General features: G+C 35.9%; 1 protein-coding gene across 4 annotated transcripts in view; it reads right to left on the bottom strand.

Annotated features, from left to right (window-relative positions):
- The window catches only part of CRIM1 (cysteine rich transmembrane BMP regulator 1), a 173,350-nt gene that overhangs the window by 15,897 nt on the left and 140,636 nt on the right, over nt 1-16,817 (bottom strand). For all 4 annotated transcript variants that reach the window (XM_005486530.4, XM_074537294.1, XM_074537295.1 and 1 more), the window contains 3 exons: nt 9,627-9,783; nt 6,984-7,105; nt 2,787-2,996 (listed from right to left, as the gene is read on the bottom strand). In XM_005486530.4, coding sequence (XP_005486587.3) covers nt 2,787-2,996; nt 6,984-7,105; nt 9,627-9,783 — 489 coding nt within the window. The remainder of the gene's footprint in view (nt 1-2,786; nt 2,997-6,983; nt 7,106-9,626; nt 9,784-16,817) is intronic.

Raw genomic sequence — 16,817 nt, 5'->3', positions numbered from 1 at the left:
TGTGGCTTCTCTCCATGTTTCTAGCACTGCTGTTCCTGTGTGGAGAATGGCGTTTGTGCCCTTTGCTCTATCACACTGCCACGTAGAGGAAACGCCACTCAATTGCGTTTTCATTTCTGGAGAATGATTGGTAGAACTCAAGGAAGCTGAGTGTGACTGATCTTAGTCTATTCACAAAGTCCTGTGCTTTTCTTTCAGGGAATTATTTTATCTTTCACCAGTTTGCTTATGCCATGCTTTTCCAATTGCTTATATTTATGAACCACATACATGATTCAGCAGCATTTACCTGAAATAAGATTGTTAGTCTGCTGCCTTGTCACTGTTAGATTTTTATTTCAGCTGGAACAATATATTACAAGTTATGCAATGGCATCTTAACTCACCATAGCAAAGGCAATACTAAGATCTTCTGGAAATTTTCTGAGTCATCTCCTTTGCATTTAGCTTTCTGCAAAGTCACAGGCCTGTCTTGCTACAGCTCATTACTGTTCCTGGTCAAAAAAGCACAACTAGATAGCACTGCTTTATGTTGCCTGCTCCCTCAGCAGCACTGATAATGATGCATCACTGCAACTGAAGTGCCACAAGTGTGCAACTACATTACCTCAAGAAACAATTGGTCAAACAAATACACACTTTCTACATAGCATGGTTCTGTGGAACAGTAGCAACCAATGGCTTTTAAACTTTACAGGAAACCTTAAGGTTTTTACAAGCATTGTGATGATCCATATAAACCTCTTAACATATAGAAACATGATTATAAGGGACGTTTTAGCATTCAATATCTTGCTCTGCTGAAAACTAAGTAAATGTGGAATTGAATGTAACTGCATTTTTTTTCAGTTTACAAAATGATCTATGAGAGCTGCCACTTCCCTGTGGATGAGTTAAGAGTGCAATTCCAAACCCAGCACATCAGGACTGCTAATTACTTAAACATCCTTATGGCAGATACATATGAATGACATGCTCTCAGTCTCACAATTCCAAACTGCATTCCAATGTACTTAAAGCCATGATATATATTAAACATCATCAGAGGGGAATCAATATGTTCAAAATAAAATCAGAATTACATTTCTAACAAATATAAGACCTCAGTGGGGAAAACCCCCCACACTGAGACTAATTTGACCATAGTAATTCCTACACTTATATATGCCATCTTTAAAATGCTGTGTCTGCATTGTAAGAGTTTACACAAAGTATGACTTTACTTGAACAGAAGCTAGGTGACCAGTGGCTTGAAAGCAGGATTGATGTCAGACACAGAAACCTATGCAGACCCTCTCTCCTAAAGGAATGGACACTGCTGGCTAAGCAACTGCTTTTCTAAAAGAGACCAACATTGCTGGTGCTCAGAATCAAACGTTGATCTCATCCACAAGAAACGTATAGTGTGAGATAATAGGTTCTGCTAACTTTATTTTGACCTTTCTTCCACAAACTGAACATTAGGCTTGTGAATGAATTTACCCAAACTTCCTCTCCATACACAAAGTAACTAACTGCTGGCCACCTGAAAGACCAAAATTCCCATTACTCTTATTTGAATGCCCTGAGGTATTCTGCACATGTTCAGTAAATCAACATGCATGAGTATGCTGACATTAGAATGAAGTCAAGGATGACTCTTGGGGACCTAACAAGAGAACTGCTGGAATTGGAACAAACACCATATATTTTAAATTTTGAATCTTGTTTGTTTTTATAAGACAAGACTGATGTTAACCTGTCCCCATCCATATGAATTACATCAGCCCCTGCAATACTACACAAATCATTGTGAAAAGGCTGAAAGAGAGAGACCCTTTGGAATCTTCCATCTTTCTGGGGACTGACTGATTTTTCCAGTTACCACAAGGTGTGAACTGGCTTGGAGATCACCATTTGTCTGAGCAATCTAAAGAGATTGGTTATCTTAGGTCACTGGGAGGATGCACTGTTCTCTCTCACTTTCAGAAAGAGGATCTGTTTATTTTGCCCCTAGGATTTCCTGTTCTTTACAAAGTATTAGAAAAAGTTCATAATTGCTTATATCCTGCCAATACTGTCTTGCTGCTCTCTATTTATAGAAGCTTCATGAGCCTCATTGTTCTTACTTGTACCATGAGTTCCAATAAAGTCATAGACAATATTACTCTATTACAAATTAATCTATTTAGCACATAAAATACTGTAGGAATAATTCTGAAAACAGAGGGCATTAATCTTACATTGTACCCATACTTTTTCATAGATGTTTCTCATCTTACTAAAATGATATTGGAATGCAACATAAACTGTACTTGGCCTTTCCACTGAAAGTATGGAAATAATAATCTACTGCTGGTGGCATAGGAGCCTTCCTCAGAACACAGAATCATAATGTTCAGTTACTTAAGAAATCTGTTTGTGCACATCTCTGAGGGGTTAAAACACACATTTTAATAAAACTCCCCTTCAAAATCAAAAATGAAAATGTAATGGCTTATTACAATACTTGCTATTATAGGTTACAAACTAGAAACTTTCACTTGCTCTTACTAGTTTAAAGATTCCAATGTGTCAAAGATTAACATGTTAGGACCCACAACTTGCATATGCTTTAAATATGTAAGTTCGCATTTTCCACAGCTGAGAACTTAATGACAGCAACTCATCACGTTACATTAGGGCATAGAAACCTTCATCTCTGCCTACGACTGAAGTATGCATGAGATTATTTTAATGTATTAAGAAACAGAGCACAAGTGAAATGAAACTTGATTACAAAGCAAGAGGAAGAAGCCACGTGTTACCTGGACACGATGGACAGCACTGCCCTGGGTGTATGGTGGGGTTGGCGCAGCTGGGCACGGGGCACGTGATCAAGGCGCACATTTCCCGCCCGTTGTGGCAGTAACATTCCCGGCAGCCGTCGTGCCAGCTCTCCTCGTTCTCGTGCCGCCGCCCATCCATGGACAGGCAGGAGCCCGTTTTAACAGGAGGCATAAGGGAAGCTGTTGCCTCTGCAAAAACCAAAGAAAAATGAGGTGTCCTGATAAGCATCTGTTGGTTAGGAAGAAACACCAACTTTGTGACTGGATTGCATTTATTTTTAAAGCACAAATTAGACCAAGTAAATAACAGTCCTATCATTTACACTTAAAAGAACACACAGGAAACAATTAAAAGGTACACTGAAAGGGGCAATAGGATGTCCTGTAGTATTTCCTTGGAAAATATAATCACTTTCTTCTGATGAACCTATACTTTTTTAATCAACCAGAAATGTAGTAGTGTCTAAATAATGTAAGAAAAAGGAGAAATGCAAGGGAGGGAAATAGCACATAGTATGAAGCATATTTAAAATGACATATTTAAATATCATAGCACATTAGATTATCTATAATGAATCTGAGAGCAAGTAGAATATAAAAACATTTAAATGAGCTATGGATAGTCTTGCAAATGACAAAAAATTGCAATCAGGTGCTAACAGGGTAATGGCAGATACTGGAAATATGCCATTAAGTACTTCCTGTGAGAAATTATTTGTTTATATTACTACAATAAATGAGATATTTGCAAGAGAATTATGAGAATTTCATCCCTCACTTCTTTTAGCTTTTACTGAGATGAGAATACAGTAGCTTAGACTGTGGTATTACTTTCATTCAGTCAGAACACACAAGCAGTTGGTCCAGGGCGGATAAAGTTTCATTTGTATCTTAAGGGGTATTTAAGTGCTGCAGGATTCAGCATCAATATATTCTTTGTTAATCAGCAGAGTGAATTTAGAGCCAAACACTCCCTCATCCACATCACTACTATGATGAAGGATGCAGGAGCAGTTTGTCAGTGAACTGACTTGTGTTCAGTGGTATGCCAACCATGTTCTGCTGACATACATATAACGTTATTTGTACTAAGCTCTTAATTTCATTTCCTTTTAAAAAAGGATAATGTATGAGAAGCAGTAATGTTTACATGTAATTTTAGGAAATGCTCAGCTTTTTTGCTTGTTGGTTTTTTGGTTGGTTGGGGTGTTTTTTGGTGGGTTTTCTTTTGTTTTTTGCACACTAGTATGTAGGTCAGCACTTCAGCTGTGGCAGATCTATCAAAGATGATTTCACAAGCAGATGGTACAAAGTTAGTTTGAGGCACATTATCAGAATAGAAAGCCAATGCACAGAAGTTACATTAGTACACCATTTTGTGAACTAAACAAAAATGCTGCATAGGATAAAATACTTCTTAGAACAGACTTCATCCTGGTGCATGAACAAAAATACTATGAAAAAAATTCAGTTACTCTACTTTCATAATTTAGCATTAAAGTATTTAAATTATGATTTGAATTATTATTGCTGGAATATTGTTCTATATTAAAATGATTATTGACACTCAGAAGTCCTACATAGTAAGACTTTGCTTATTTAGCAAGGGCAAAGGGTTTCTGAAGCAATCAGATTTTTTCCTCAAAAGTACACTCCATAATTTGGACTAACATACATAAGCAGGAACTCAAAATTAGGTTCACAAACTGAGATTGTAATTAAAAATTGGAAAGTGAAAACAATCAGTACAAAAGCTAATATTTGAAAAAATCCAATGTGTAAATGCAAAATGGGAGTAATTAGCTAACTGGAGGCATCTTTGAAATAATCTGAGATACAGTAGTTCAAAAGGAAAGAAAGTGCAATGTGACAGCACTGCAGGAAAGGCAAGGTCAATATAAGACACAAGTACAGGAGCACTGTAAATTTAAATACAGCACTACTACTTCTACTAGTCTGAAGATTTTCTATGGCTAAAGCACAGTATCAAAGTTTTGAACAAAGTGATGAGAAACTGCAGTAACTGGGTTTGTTTGACTTAGAAACCCATTTCCCACCCCAAAAATGTTTACAAGTCTCCATTTGTAACCCCTTAAATATTGCAAGAATTCTAAAGGGAATGGTGCTTAGTTGCTCCATATGTTGCTAAGCTCAGGAAAACAAGTAACCAGTTCAATGTGTATAAGATGAGACACTAATTTTAGAAAATTCATTTAAAAATGTCATATGTTTCTCACCACAGGACAACACTATTTTAGAAATGTTTGGGTTTTTTCTCTTTCTGTTTTGTGGTGGTTTTTTGTGTCTTTTGAAAGTGGAGATTCTTAATAAATGAAATCTTAGACAAACATCTGTCAAGGATTATCCAGATACACCCTATTTTATGCATGAGTAAAGAAGTGGGCTCTCAGTTTGTCAGATACTACTCCAGCTTGTACTTCTATGGTTCTATTAATCCTAGCACAAACTATTTCTGGCAGAAGCAATTTAGAAAGTGGAGCTAATTCACAGGCAGGGGATTTACCCAACCCTTCCTCTTAGTTAAGGATTCTGGGTCAAAATTTTAACAAGAACTCACATTTTCCCCAGAACATACCGGTAATTGTTCTAATCATTCTTCGGCAAAACTGCAAATGAAGTGATGTTGAAGTGCAATGCTCATGGCTTGGTATCTTTATGATCATGACAACAGTAAATACTACTTAGAGATGGATCAAGTTAATTTCCCTAAATAATTGTGCACATTTTAAAATCCATACTTGTTATGGAGAGCACTTAAAAGTGTGCATACACATAATTAGTGACCAAAGTTTATAGTCTGAGGGGCAATTACGGTACATCTAAGGGAACACTTTGTGCGTATTTAGTCACAGCATTATGACAATCAGGAAAAGTGTTTTGATTGTGAGACAAATGACAAACTGAGTAATAAGAATTATTGCAATGGGACACCATTCAGCAGTTACCCTTTCTTACTTAATTTTTAAAACTTCAATTTATAGTAAAAGTCATATAATGTAGCTTATATCAATGAAATCTCTGCTTCTCACATCTGCAAAATATGTTCATAACATTCAACTTTTATTTTGCTAGAAGTCTGAAAGTTTCTTAAATTGTCTGCATTGTAAAATATTATATAGAAAAAAGATAGTGTTGGATATTTTTGATCCAAATAATTGCATGTTTGCCTTCAACTAGAGGAGAGTGACTTCAAGAACTCATATATTTTCTAACAGTGCTTTGTTCCCATAGCTTGCTCTTTTACATTTTGGTTTTTTTTTTTCTTTTTTTTAAATGCAGAAGAAATAGCGAGAAGTTGAGAATAGGGTCATTGGACAAAGCAATGGGAAAGTAATAAAACTTACTTGACTACAGCTAGAAATCAAACCACACAAGTAAGAGTCAAAGAAAATAAGCATGAAAAAGCAGTTAGGATGAGAGAGAAACTGAGCAAAACGAAAAAGTTATGAAACGCAACACATGGAGGTAAGCAACGAAGGAAGTTGATACCCAGATTAATAGAGAACATAACCTGAAAATATTGTAAGGAAGAGAGATGCTGAAAGCAGCACAAGTATATGGCAGACAGCAAATGAACATCTGATCTCAAGATCCATCTTAAACTTGGTGGTTATAGGCTGGGGATGTGGCATGTGTGAAATTTTTAGCTTAAGAACACCAAGTCCTTTGTCCCGGGCAGCTGTTCTCTCTACTCATTGTTCATTAAGATTGCCTGAAAAGCATCCAAGAAACAGCACTCCAATTTTATGTGATATACTGGATATTTATCAAATCCAACACTTCTTTGTAAAGAAAAGGCAATGGTGAAAAAGGCAAGATGAACATCACTACTGAAAAAAATGCCCTGAACTTCCTCATTTGTAGTAGTTGCTTATTAAGAGCCTAATCCACTTTTTATTAATAATAACAAACTTTTTGTGACTTTGCAGTGGGAGATAAAAGCAGAGCTGAAGCTTTCTGTGTAAGCCCAGATGAACAGATAATAACAAACACCACAAAACAATACATTTCTTTGAGCAATGTTGAACTGGTTCCCCCCCAGTTACCGTATTTCAATTTGTAAATATCCTGTGCAGTGTTGCTTTTCTTCCACCCTGGTTTCCACCTGCTTTGCAAACAAGTTGTAGTTAGAAGTGGTAATGCAGGGGCACTTACCTCTGCACTTGCAGATAACACAGCCATGACTGTTCTGCTGGAAGCCCAAAGGACAGATTTTACCGCAAGGCAGGTTGGGGCACTTCTTACACCGACAGATTTCACAGCCATGCTTGTTCTTCCTAGATGAGCAAAATGAGTTGTAAAAGGTCAGCAAGTCACTTTAAATATCTACATCTTTAAAGCAAGAGCATCCCCCCTAAAAATGAATGATGAGCAAAGAAAGTTATTGTTAATTGTCACCCTTAGATTCAGTGGTTTTATGGGCCATACAAGCTTTATGGGCTCCATCCCTGGCATACCCTCCCTCCATTCAGTGGATCCTATGCTCAATGTTTCCTTGTCTTTTTTCACAAAGGCAGATAACACTATTCAAACTTTTGGCACAGATGTACAAAACAAAGAACAGACATGGGAAGTTATAGAAAATGATCTAGCAGGACAGAGGGGAAATAAATGATGTAAATCTCTAGAAAGCCTGGCTTCAAGCTGTAGAAAACTTTATCTAATTTTTAGTTAAAAGGCTGAGAATAACGAATTGCAATACCGTGGAGTGGAGAATGAAGACTTTATGTATTCCTATCCCATCAAAAGGAATGCTTCTTTCCATTACTGTGTAGAGCTTTTAAACAGTGAGCTTTATCTAGCAGATTTTTTCAGACAATTATGAAAAAGTTTTTGTTTCTTTAAAGATGCACCAACTCAATATTTCCAATTACTAACTTTTAACAGTCTTAAAAAATGGTCATAAATATGATGATTAATCCCCAACTGCTCACTCTCTAATATACTTGTCTTTTAATATTTCCTTCTTTTGTGTCCTATTTGTGACTAAATGTTTACATTAAAATAGAGACTTGTCCTCCATTACACCCCATGTTTTTAATGAGCACAACACACCTGGAAGTCAAATACATGGTGCTTTTAAAAAGAATTTGGCACAGTAGCAGTAAACTGAACAAATATGCTATACAACCACAAATCTAAATAATTTTCACACCAAGGTAAAACTTGAAGTGAAATGATCCTAAAACAGTCCTTGACACAACTTTAGCCCTTTATATTACCAATAGTTCCATATGAAGATATCTTTAAATGCTATTAATTTCATTCAGTGTAATTTTTCATGTATTTTGTAGAGAATGACAAGATTAGAGTGCTTATTTCCAATTTCTAAAAAAATCATCTGAATACTTTATTAAACATTAATTATTTAAAAATATCAGCCATTGTGCATAATAAAATTATATTATGTGTGTAAGCCCATAATTTAAATTGAAAACTATTCTCCAAATAATGTGAAATGGTTTAAAGTTCATATATTTTTCAGGTGCACAAAAATGTATGGGAAAAATCATCCCAAAGACAGAGTTCCTGAAAACACTGGCATCAGCTTGAAATCAACTCATTTTTAAAACATCTTAATCTTACAACTACCATATAATGCCCATTAAAATGTGCTGTCATTTTTAAAGTGCTTTTGTTATATAATTCACATAGATTTTCTAATAAAACTGTTTAGCATACACTTGAACAAAAAAAAGAAAAAGAAAAAGAGTGTGGTTCAGCTCATCTAAGTAAAAACAATCACATACATGAATTGTAATTATTCTCTGTAGGTCAATGTATTAAACTCATGATACATAAAGAATAAAATTACTGCTCTTTACAGGATTCCTTTTCTGTAACTTCCCTCTGGTTCTACTTTCTCTCACTTGCAAAACTGACAGTAAGTCTCAGCCAGTCCTGAAGTCAAGATGCCTGATGATAATTTTATTGACTCCTTAATTTAAAATCCCTTGCTTTCCTCTCTCATTTACTATTCAGTGTACTAAGAAGACACACCACAGTCAAAATGGCTATTAAAAAGCCAGCAACATTTATGAACAAGGGCCAAAAAGAACTCTAAGACTGAATGTTATCCGAAGATCTGCTGTCATGAGGTGGAAATTAAACTATTGTGAGAAGCAGGCAGTAACATGGAATGAACCCATACAAAATTCAATTTACTGGTAAAATATATAGAGATACCACCAAAACTAATTACTAAGAAACTTCTGTGACAAAAACCTCTGTTTTCATCACCTGTTTCACAACCACAAATATTTACTTTTATGGAAAAAGAAGTCTACCACAAATACAGATTTTGAATGCATTTACAAAAATGTAGATAAGATATAGTACTATTTATCACAAATCCTGCAATTACCAAAAGTGTCTTACTAAAACTAGTCTGCTGTCATATCAAGATTAAAAGAAACTCGAAATATTAGATAATAATTTGAATAAAATAAATGGGCTATAAAATAGAAGTTCCTCAAAACATGCCAAAAGAATTTCAAAATGCTACGTGTAAGAGATATTACTTGTAAGTAGCTTTCTTATATTGTTTGTCAAATTCTTCAACAAAATTTAACACTACTTTCCTTTTATAATCTGCTGTTTTTTGAGCTTCTGTTTCTAAATGTGTTGATCAAAATCCATTTTGAAGAACACTGCACTCCCACCTCCGTAACGCCATTTCTATTTTCCTACTTCCCCCTGCTGTGCCCCAAGCAAAGCCAAGTGGATACTCCTGGACTTTTGTGTATTTCCCACAGACGGGGGTTGCATGAAGCGTGCTTTCGGGATGAGAATACGTACAAGTATCCAAAGGGACAGTACTTGTCACATACAATGGGTTTGCACTTCTTGGGCCGCGGCCGGCACTGACAGATCTCACAGTTGTGGGCGTCAGTCTGGAAGCCGAAGGAGCAATCCAAGGAACAGCCCGAAATGAGGCCGGTGCACAGCTCCTCCCCTGCAAGGACACATCACACAGCTCATCACAACATGAACACTGCTTATACAAACACGCCCTCAGCACACTACACCTTCTGCTCCCTTTCACTTTGGCACTTTCCTAATACTGCCAGGCCTTTCCTTCGGACTCTCCTGTTTTTAAAATATTTGACAGAATTCTCCAGTAACAACCCAAACTGTGTGAGCAGACGCTACAGGATTCTTCAGCTCCTGTCAGCAGCTTGGGGAGTACCACCTGGTACCACAAACTAACGTGGTTTTATGAACAGATGCACAACCAATGGAGTCCAACATCCATCTCTCCATTGGCTTTTAATAACACATCTAAAATAACATATAATAGCCACACATTATGTGGGTTTAGTAGGCTTTTATTCAATACAGATAATCTTTATTTATCTTCTACTTATTTAAAATAAGTACTGAAAGGGTGGATATATTAAAAACTTTTATTTTTTATGCTGTTTGCTGTCAACTTGATTAAGATCTGCTTTTTAAAAATATAACTGCAATACCCTAAGATGTGATTGAAGTTTAGAGATGCTAGACTAAAAGATCTGTTTCTTGAAATCCAATACCAAGTTTTCCGCCTTTGTGGTGGCATAAGGAAGATGTTGAACTGTTGGCATCTCAATTTTTCTAGTACAGAGATAAATAAAGGTCATTATATCCCCTCATTGCAATTTACTATTTTGAGATTGATAAGTTTCTTTTTGCTTTTCTTGAAAGAAGAAATGCCAGAAAGACCTCTCTTAACATATTGTGAGATACAATGTTCTTTTATTAATTGCAGAGGGAGAGGAAACAGAGAATTATGGAGTTTTTTACACTAAGGATGCAGACACAAGGGAAAGAAATGCCCATTATTACAATAGCCAAAGTGAGATCAAAATAGAAAAAGAGGGAATATAATTAAGAAATATAATTAAGATTCTTCAATAGAAGAATATGATGGCCTGACTTCAAGAGTGATATTTAAAGGATGGTTGATCTCTAGCTGGAACTTCCACACCACTATGGAGTATTGGCTGGACAGAGGTCAGCTGAAGATTATTCTTCCAGATGTGCTCCTCATCTGAGACCCGAAGACCGCTTTCCTTCAGGGGATGAACATTTGGGGACATGGTTTTTTTAAAGAGGAGATCAATTATTAATACTGACTTATTCTCTAAAATGGCAATTTACTGAAGGAAAACTACAGAAGGAATCTTGCTTTACTTAAATGCTTCTCCTTCGGTTTTTGTAATGTTGTATTTAAGATTCCAAAATATTGACTTAACCAGATGTGGCTAAGTCAAGTGTTTCCTTATCTATTCCACCAAGTTAATGATCACTTGGTAAAGAAGGCATTTGTTCCTTACTGTGTCAGAATGAGACCAAAACCTCAGGAAAAACCAGCAAATCCACTGCCTATTTCCGAGGTGGAATTTGGGTATGCCAGTGCAATACATCATAAGAGTCTCCTTATTCCAAACAACAGAGCTCAGTTTAAATAGGATGAATACAATCAGGGTCATGGCTCTCACCTCTCCCCTTTTATGCAAATTTGGTGTCTGAAGCAAAAAGGGTGTGCAAGTTTGGGGTTGCTTTTGCCATTCAGAATACAGAAAAAAATGCCAGATCCTTTCATAACCTCTAGAGATTGTGTCTGGAAGCAGAGAATCAATACCACAAGATTTCAGCTTTTACTCTTGGGCAGATCTAACCTTTGCACAGCAACTGTAGCCCTTGTTTTAGGTTCTTGCTTTAGAGAGAAACACATACACAAAGATCTACATGAAGTTCTACACATTTCTGGAGGATTAAGTCAGGCTGATCTACAAAGAATACTAAACTTTTTAATATGCAGCCACTAATGCTGATTTTAAAACATCATAATGCAGAGGAAACTTTGATATTCTTCTCTGGTAAAGAGTGAGTTATGTGTAATACAAAGACTTTTTGAAGCAAGTTAAAATAATGAGAATTTGTCTTTTATTTATGAGCTTTTATACTGGGATGTTTGTACAGGATTATTCCCTAGCAACACACAATGATAATAAAATTAACTAAACTTTTCATTATGCAAGACTTCAAAGGGTAGTCATAATTTTTAAAGCTAGGCTTGAACTTTATAAAGAATGTATGGAGAAGGATAGGATAGGATAGGATGGGATAGGATGGGATAGGATGGGATGCATGGAAGGATATCTCTAAAAAGAATTAAGTCCAGTTATGACCTTTGATATAGTGTAAGTTATGACCATCTCCTGCAGATGCTCAGACCTAATCTAAGCAGAGAATAACCTGGAAATGCACAGGTTGAAGTGAGCAGAACCATTCCTTTGCTGAAGCATACTTTGTCAGGGAAATGAAATGTTTACATGGATGTCTATGAACAGTAGGATCATGAAGACAGGTGAAGAAAAAAGGTACACATGCAAAGGCATGGGAGAAATAAATAGGAATCTTAAAAAAGTAAAATGAAAAGTTGGAAACAGCAAGTTTAAAAAATCTAAAAAAAAAAAAAAAAGAAGAACTTTTTTTTTTACTTGGCATATTTCTTTATCTTATTTGTATCCAGATTATCTGTTAAGGAGAGCTATCAAAATATAGCATCCAAGTTTGACCATGAAGTTATAGAAGATGGCAAAAGAACAATGACTCAGAGTCCCACAGCCAAATACTTTGTTTTCAGTCTTCTATTCTGCTCTGATTTGGCTAGCGAAACTGCTTTTCAGACACAAAAAAGAAGTTTGTTACATGTAAAGTTAATATACTTTATTAAAAGGCTCAGGGTGTCTAAGGGCAGTGCTACAAAGCAGGAAGACATCCCGAGTGTCTCATCCCAAGTAGCTTATGATGTTAAATATACTTAAAACTCAAATAGTCAGCTGATATACTAACTAGGAGATCCAGTCTCGAAGCAATATCCTCCTTGCTTAATCCTTTACGTAGTGAGTTATCCTCAAAAGAATTTTCACTTTGTAAGTGGCCGAGAAAGAAAAGCACTTCAGAGCCTTGAGGTGGGTACTAGTAATCACCATTGCCTCCCAGGAACAGACAAACAGCATATGAGAAATCATCAAAAGTCTGACTATGTCAAGCATAAAGGGAATCTTTGCTGAAGTCAGTGCAGACAACTGTTAATGTATAAACTTTCTAGTGTTATGTCAATGTTATGTATGAGGTGATCAGAATAATCTCCACAGACCTCTGCTCACAGTCTTTCAAATAAGATGCTGAAAATAAATTCTGCTAAGATGCTCTTTACTGAAATTAACATGTTATTGCACTTAAATTTCTGATAGTATGACAGTACAAACTGTGGAAATAGATTTTAAATAGTTTTGAAAAAAAAATCTCTATGAAGAAATGTAGTGTCATGAAAATAAGGATGTGAATTCTGGTCTGCTTTCTGAATTTACATCTAATTTTCTAAATGTCTCCTATTAAAAAAAACATGACAACAGCAGGCAGTCTCTAAATGAAGTACCATCTGGTACAGAGTTTATGTCCACTGCACAGGCCTGATGAAAAGCACAGTCCAGCATTTTAAGCCAGGCATTTTTTCCAGAAAATTAGGTGAATCACCAATGTCACAAAGCAAAGCATAGTTATCAGAGAAATAAAGAAGAGAAAAAGATTGCAAACCTAAATATTCATATGTATACAACTGTCATCCTAAAAATTTTCTATAGCCTTAGCTATTGCTTTAAATTTATCACTACTAAAAGAATGACTAATTCATTATGAAAAGATACGTAAAACTAGAATTTTTGCTAAGGTTTTGCATCTCAAGTGACACTAAGGAACAAGGAGAACTAGTTCACTAGTTCATGAAAGTCAACTGCAATGAACTGAGGAATCTATTATGACAAAATGTTAGGAGAGTATTTGTTTGAGGATGTTTTGCACCTCTGCTTAGATAAATTTCATGAGGAAACTGAATCCCAAATCATGAATGTATTTGCAGAGAAAAGATCCAGTCCTACCTGATCTAATAATTGTTTCAAAAGTGTATCAGGGCAATCAGACAGGCTGCAATGAGGATATAGCAAACATTTTAAAAGCTAATGCAGAAGAAAACTACCATTCTGAGTTTGACAGAACTGCATTATGCACTTGCAGGTCACTGCAACTCTAACAGAATGGGATTAAGCTTTTAAACACAAAGTATAAGCTATTTTTTTGGATTTTTGTGACTGATTAGTTACAGTGACATCACACAGGGAACTAAATTGATGGTTAGATAGGAAATAGAAGACTAAAACAGAAACAAAATGACGAACAGGAAAATAATTTAAGGGAAAACATCTGTCATTGTGTTGCTTAGGAAAATATCTGGATTGAGAGTAGAGTTTTACATGGTGAGTAGAAACATGTTCAATAATTTTTCTTATAAAACATGAACCAGAAAACAATTTGCATGACAAGCTCAGAGTTCAGATGGAGGATATTGGATGATTCCAGAATGATACTGATGAGCTATGACTTTAAGAAAAGATGAAAGTGTTCCTCAATGCCTCAGGGTCAAAAAAAATGTATTTTTACAACAAATACTTAGCTTTTGAATGTGACATTAGCTGAAATATCACATAAAATGCTGAGAGAATCAAGTACAGTAGAAGGCTAAAACACTAAAGATGGAAAGGTTGTGTGTCCTGAACCAATGCTGTTGTTTAATAGAACTTCTGCTTAGAACTAATACTTGAGGACTAACAAGCACTGAGTACTTATAGCAGTGAATCCCACCCACACCACAAGATCATGCAGTTTTCTCTGCCACATGCAACCATGACTGAAAAAGCAGCAGCAAAGCCAGTTACCAACAGGTCCAGCTGGTAGTTCACAGTCTTCACTAGTCCTCACCACACTGGCAAAAGCTATTGCTTACAGATTTTGAGTCCTCTAAAGACTGCAGTACTAGCAAATACTTTGTTCTGTAGTTTGATACAATTAAGCACATTATATGCCAACCTGCATATGGGAATTTCAAATTATTGGATTCATTTGGATCAATTCAATGTGATGCTGTTGGAAAAATACAAGCAGAAAGAACAGCTGAAGATGAATTAGTCTTCCAAAAAAAACCCATTGGTGAGGTATTTAAGCCTAGTCACCACTGTCCACAAACTCCTTCTAAATATAATGATTTCTTTTCCCATCTTCTCTACACCCTTACAAACCCTTTCACACATGCAGACTATAATAAAACAGATACTGAGAGTTTCAGAAGAGCATTACACAGTTTAAGAGGAATATCTTTGGGATATAGAGGATGGGACAACACTGTAGAAAAAAAGCCTTGAGAACTGATGATTACCAAGATATGGCAAGCATTCTGCACACAAGCTATCTGGTGTTTTAAGACTTTCCAGTAAGTATCTTATTCTCAACACAAACATGAACTCTAGTTTTAAAAGGTTGTCCAATATCTGTAAAACTGAGTAAAATTGGCTGCTGAAGGAAAGAAAAGCATGTTCAAAAATCAGCATCTAAGAGCAGCTGACACACTGATGTATCCCACTACAGAAGAGGTGCCACCATGCAAACAGGACAACAAAAACATCCTGTCTCATGATATGTTAGCAATGCCTGCATTTGGTAGAATTAACTTAGCAGTGGAATATTTCAGATACAACACAACCCCACCTACTCAGGTATGGCATCTCAGGGGCAATGTAGCACAACAGGAATCACAGATCTTTGTCCTAAACTCAAACCACTGTATGCATGATTTATTCCTGATTTCAGAGTGCTCACATCCCTACCTCACATGAACCTATGAATATTTGGAGTGTTACAAAATACTGTCCAAAAAAACCTCTAAAAAGTAAATAAAATTCAATTCCATGAATTGCATGTTAACTCTAAAAAGGGTCTTCTGCTTGAATTTCTAATAGATTGATTGTAATTCCAGCTCTTTAAAAAAAAAGAATTCTTTTTTCTAGCATATATATGGTATTTAAAAAGCTCTAGGTTCTTAAACTGGGATATTTATGTTTTTCCAAAATATTATTTTACATATGGACACACTGATATTTGTATCATAAGGACTGAAAATCATCTTACTCTACAGAGTTTTGAAAATGCATTCTTTGTTGAAATACTTTTAGTTTTCAGTCCTGTAGTTCACAGATGAAAAAAACAACTGCTGGAGAATATTAATAGATACATGACAAGAATTATGTCAGTATTTCATCTAGGCTTAGGCTGGTGTCCATTTTTACAAATTTGTAGCATGGCTACACAAAGCTAGCTACATACCTTCACCAGTATTATTTTCTTGCTGCTGAGGACAGATCATACCAGGAGAACTGTTTCACAGTACCTTTACAATTAAGCACTCCTCAGCCGTCCTCTCGGTGTGGATTGCTACAGCTGCTTAATCTTCGGGGGTGGGGATCTGGGGAGGCAAATTTATGAAGGAGAAAACTAGGTTACTTAACAGTAACTGGAATTCTCTGAATATATTGCCTCCACAGATCCACACTAACCCTCCCTCCTTTTGTTAGACTTAAATCATGATTCACAAAAGCTGGAAAAAATATGAAGGGACTGGGCGCTGTGATGCTAGAAAACCCTGTTTAAATAAATCATTTTGTGAGTCCATTGAGGCAAATTAACCACTTGGATATGTGCTCTAAACTAATCTAGGATTCGCATACAACACATGAATTCATGAAAATGAAATTGTAGCAGTGCCATCTCAAAGGTGGAATTGCTGTATAATGATCAAGCTTCAAGCACGCTGATTTTCTTTTTTTTTCACAAGGCAAGCCAGGTGAAATTCTTATCTGCTTCTGTTGCACTAGATATACTGTAAGCACTAACTCCAGTATACTGTAATCTTCAGAGATCCTGGCAAAGACTCATTCTAGTGACAATATAGATAATATTTATTTGGCATGAGTTGTTCATCATGATTCCATCATCTTCAGGGAGCACTTCCACTATCTTGCACGTGTGCTTAGAGTTATTACTTTTGTTCTACAAGAACATGTACTTTTTTTTCCTGATCTGAGCCTTAAATTTTTAGGAAACGTGCTT

Source organism: Zonotrichia albicollis, chromosome 3 (genome assembly GCF_047830755.1).
Source record: "Zonotrichia albicollis isolate bZonAlb1 chromosome 3, bZonAlb1.hap1, whole genome shotgun sequence".
Lineage (NCBI taxonomy): Eukaryota > Metazoa > Chordata > Aves > Passeriformes > Passerellidae > Zonotrichia > Zonotrichia albicollis.
This window is presented reverse-complemented; position numbering and strand designations above follow the sequence as displayed.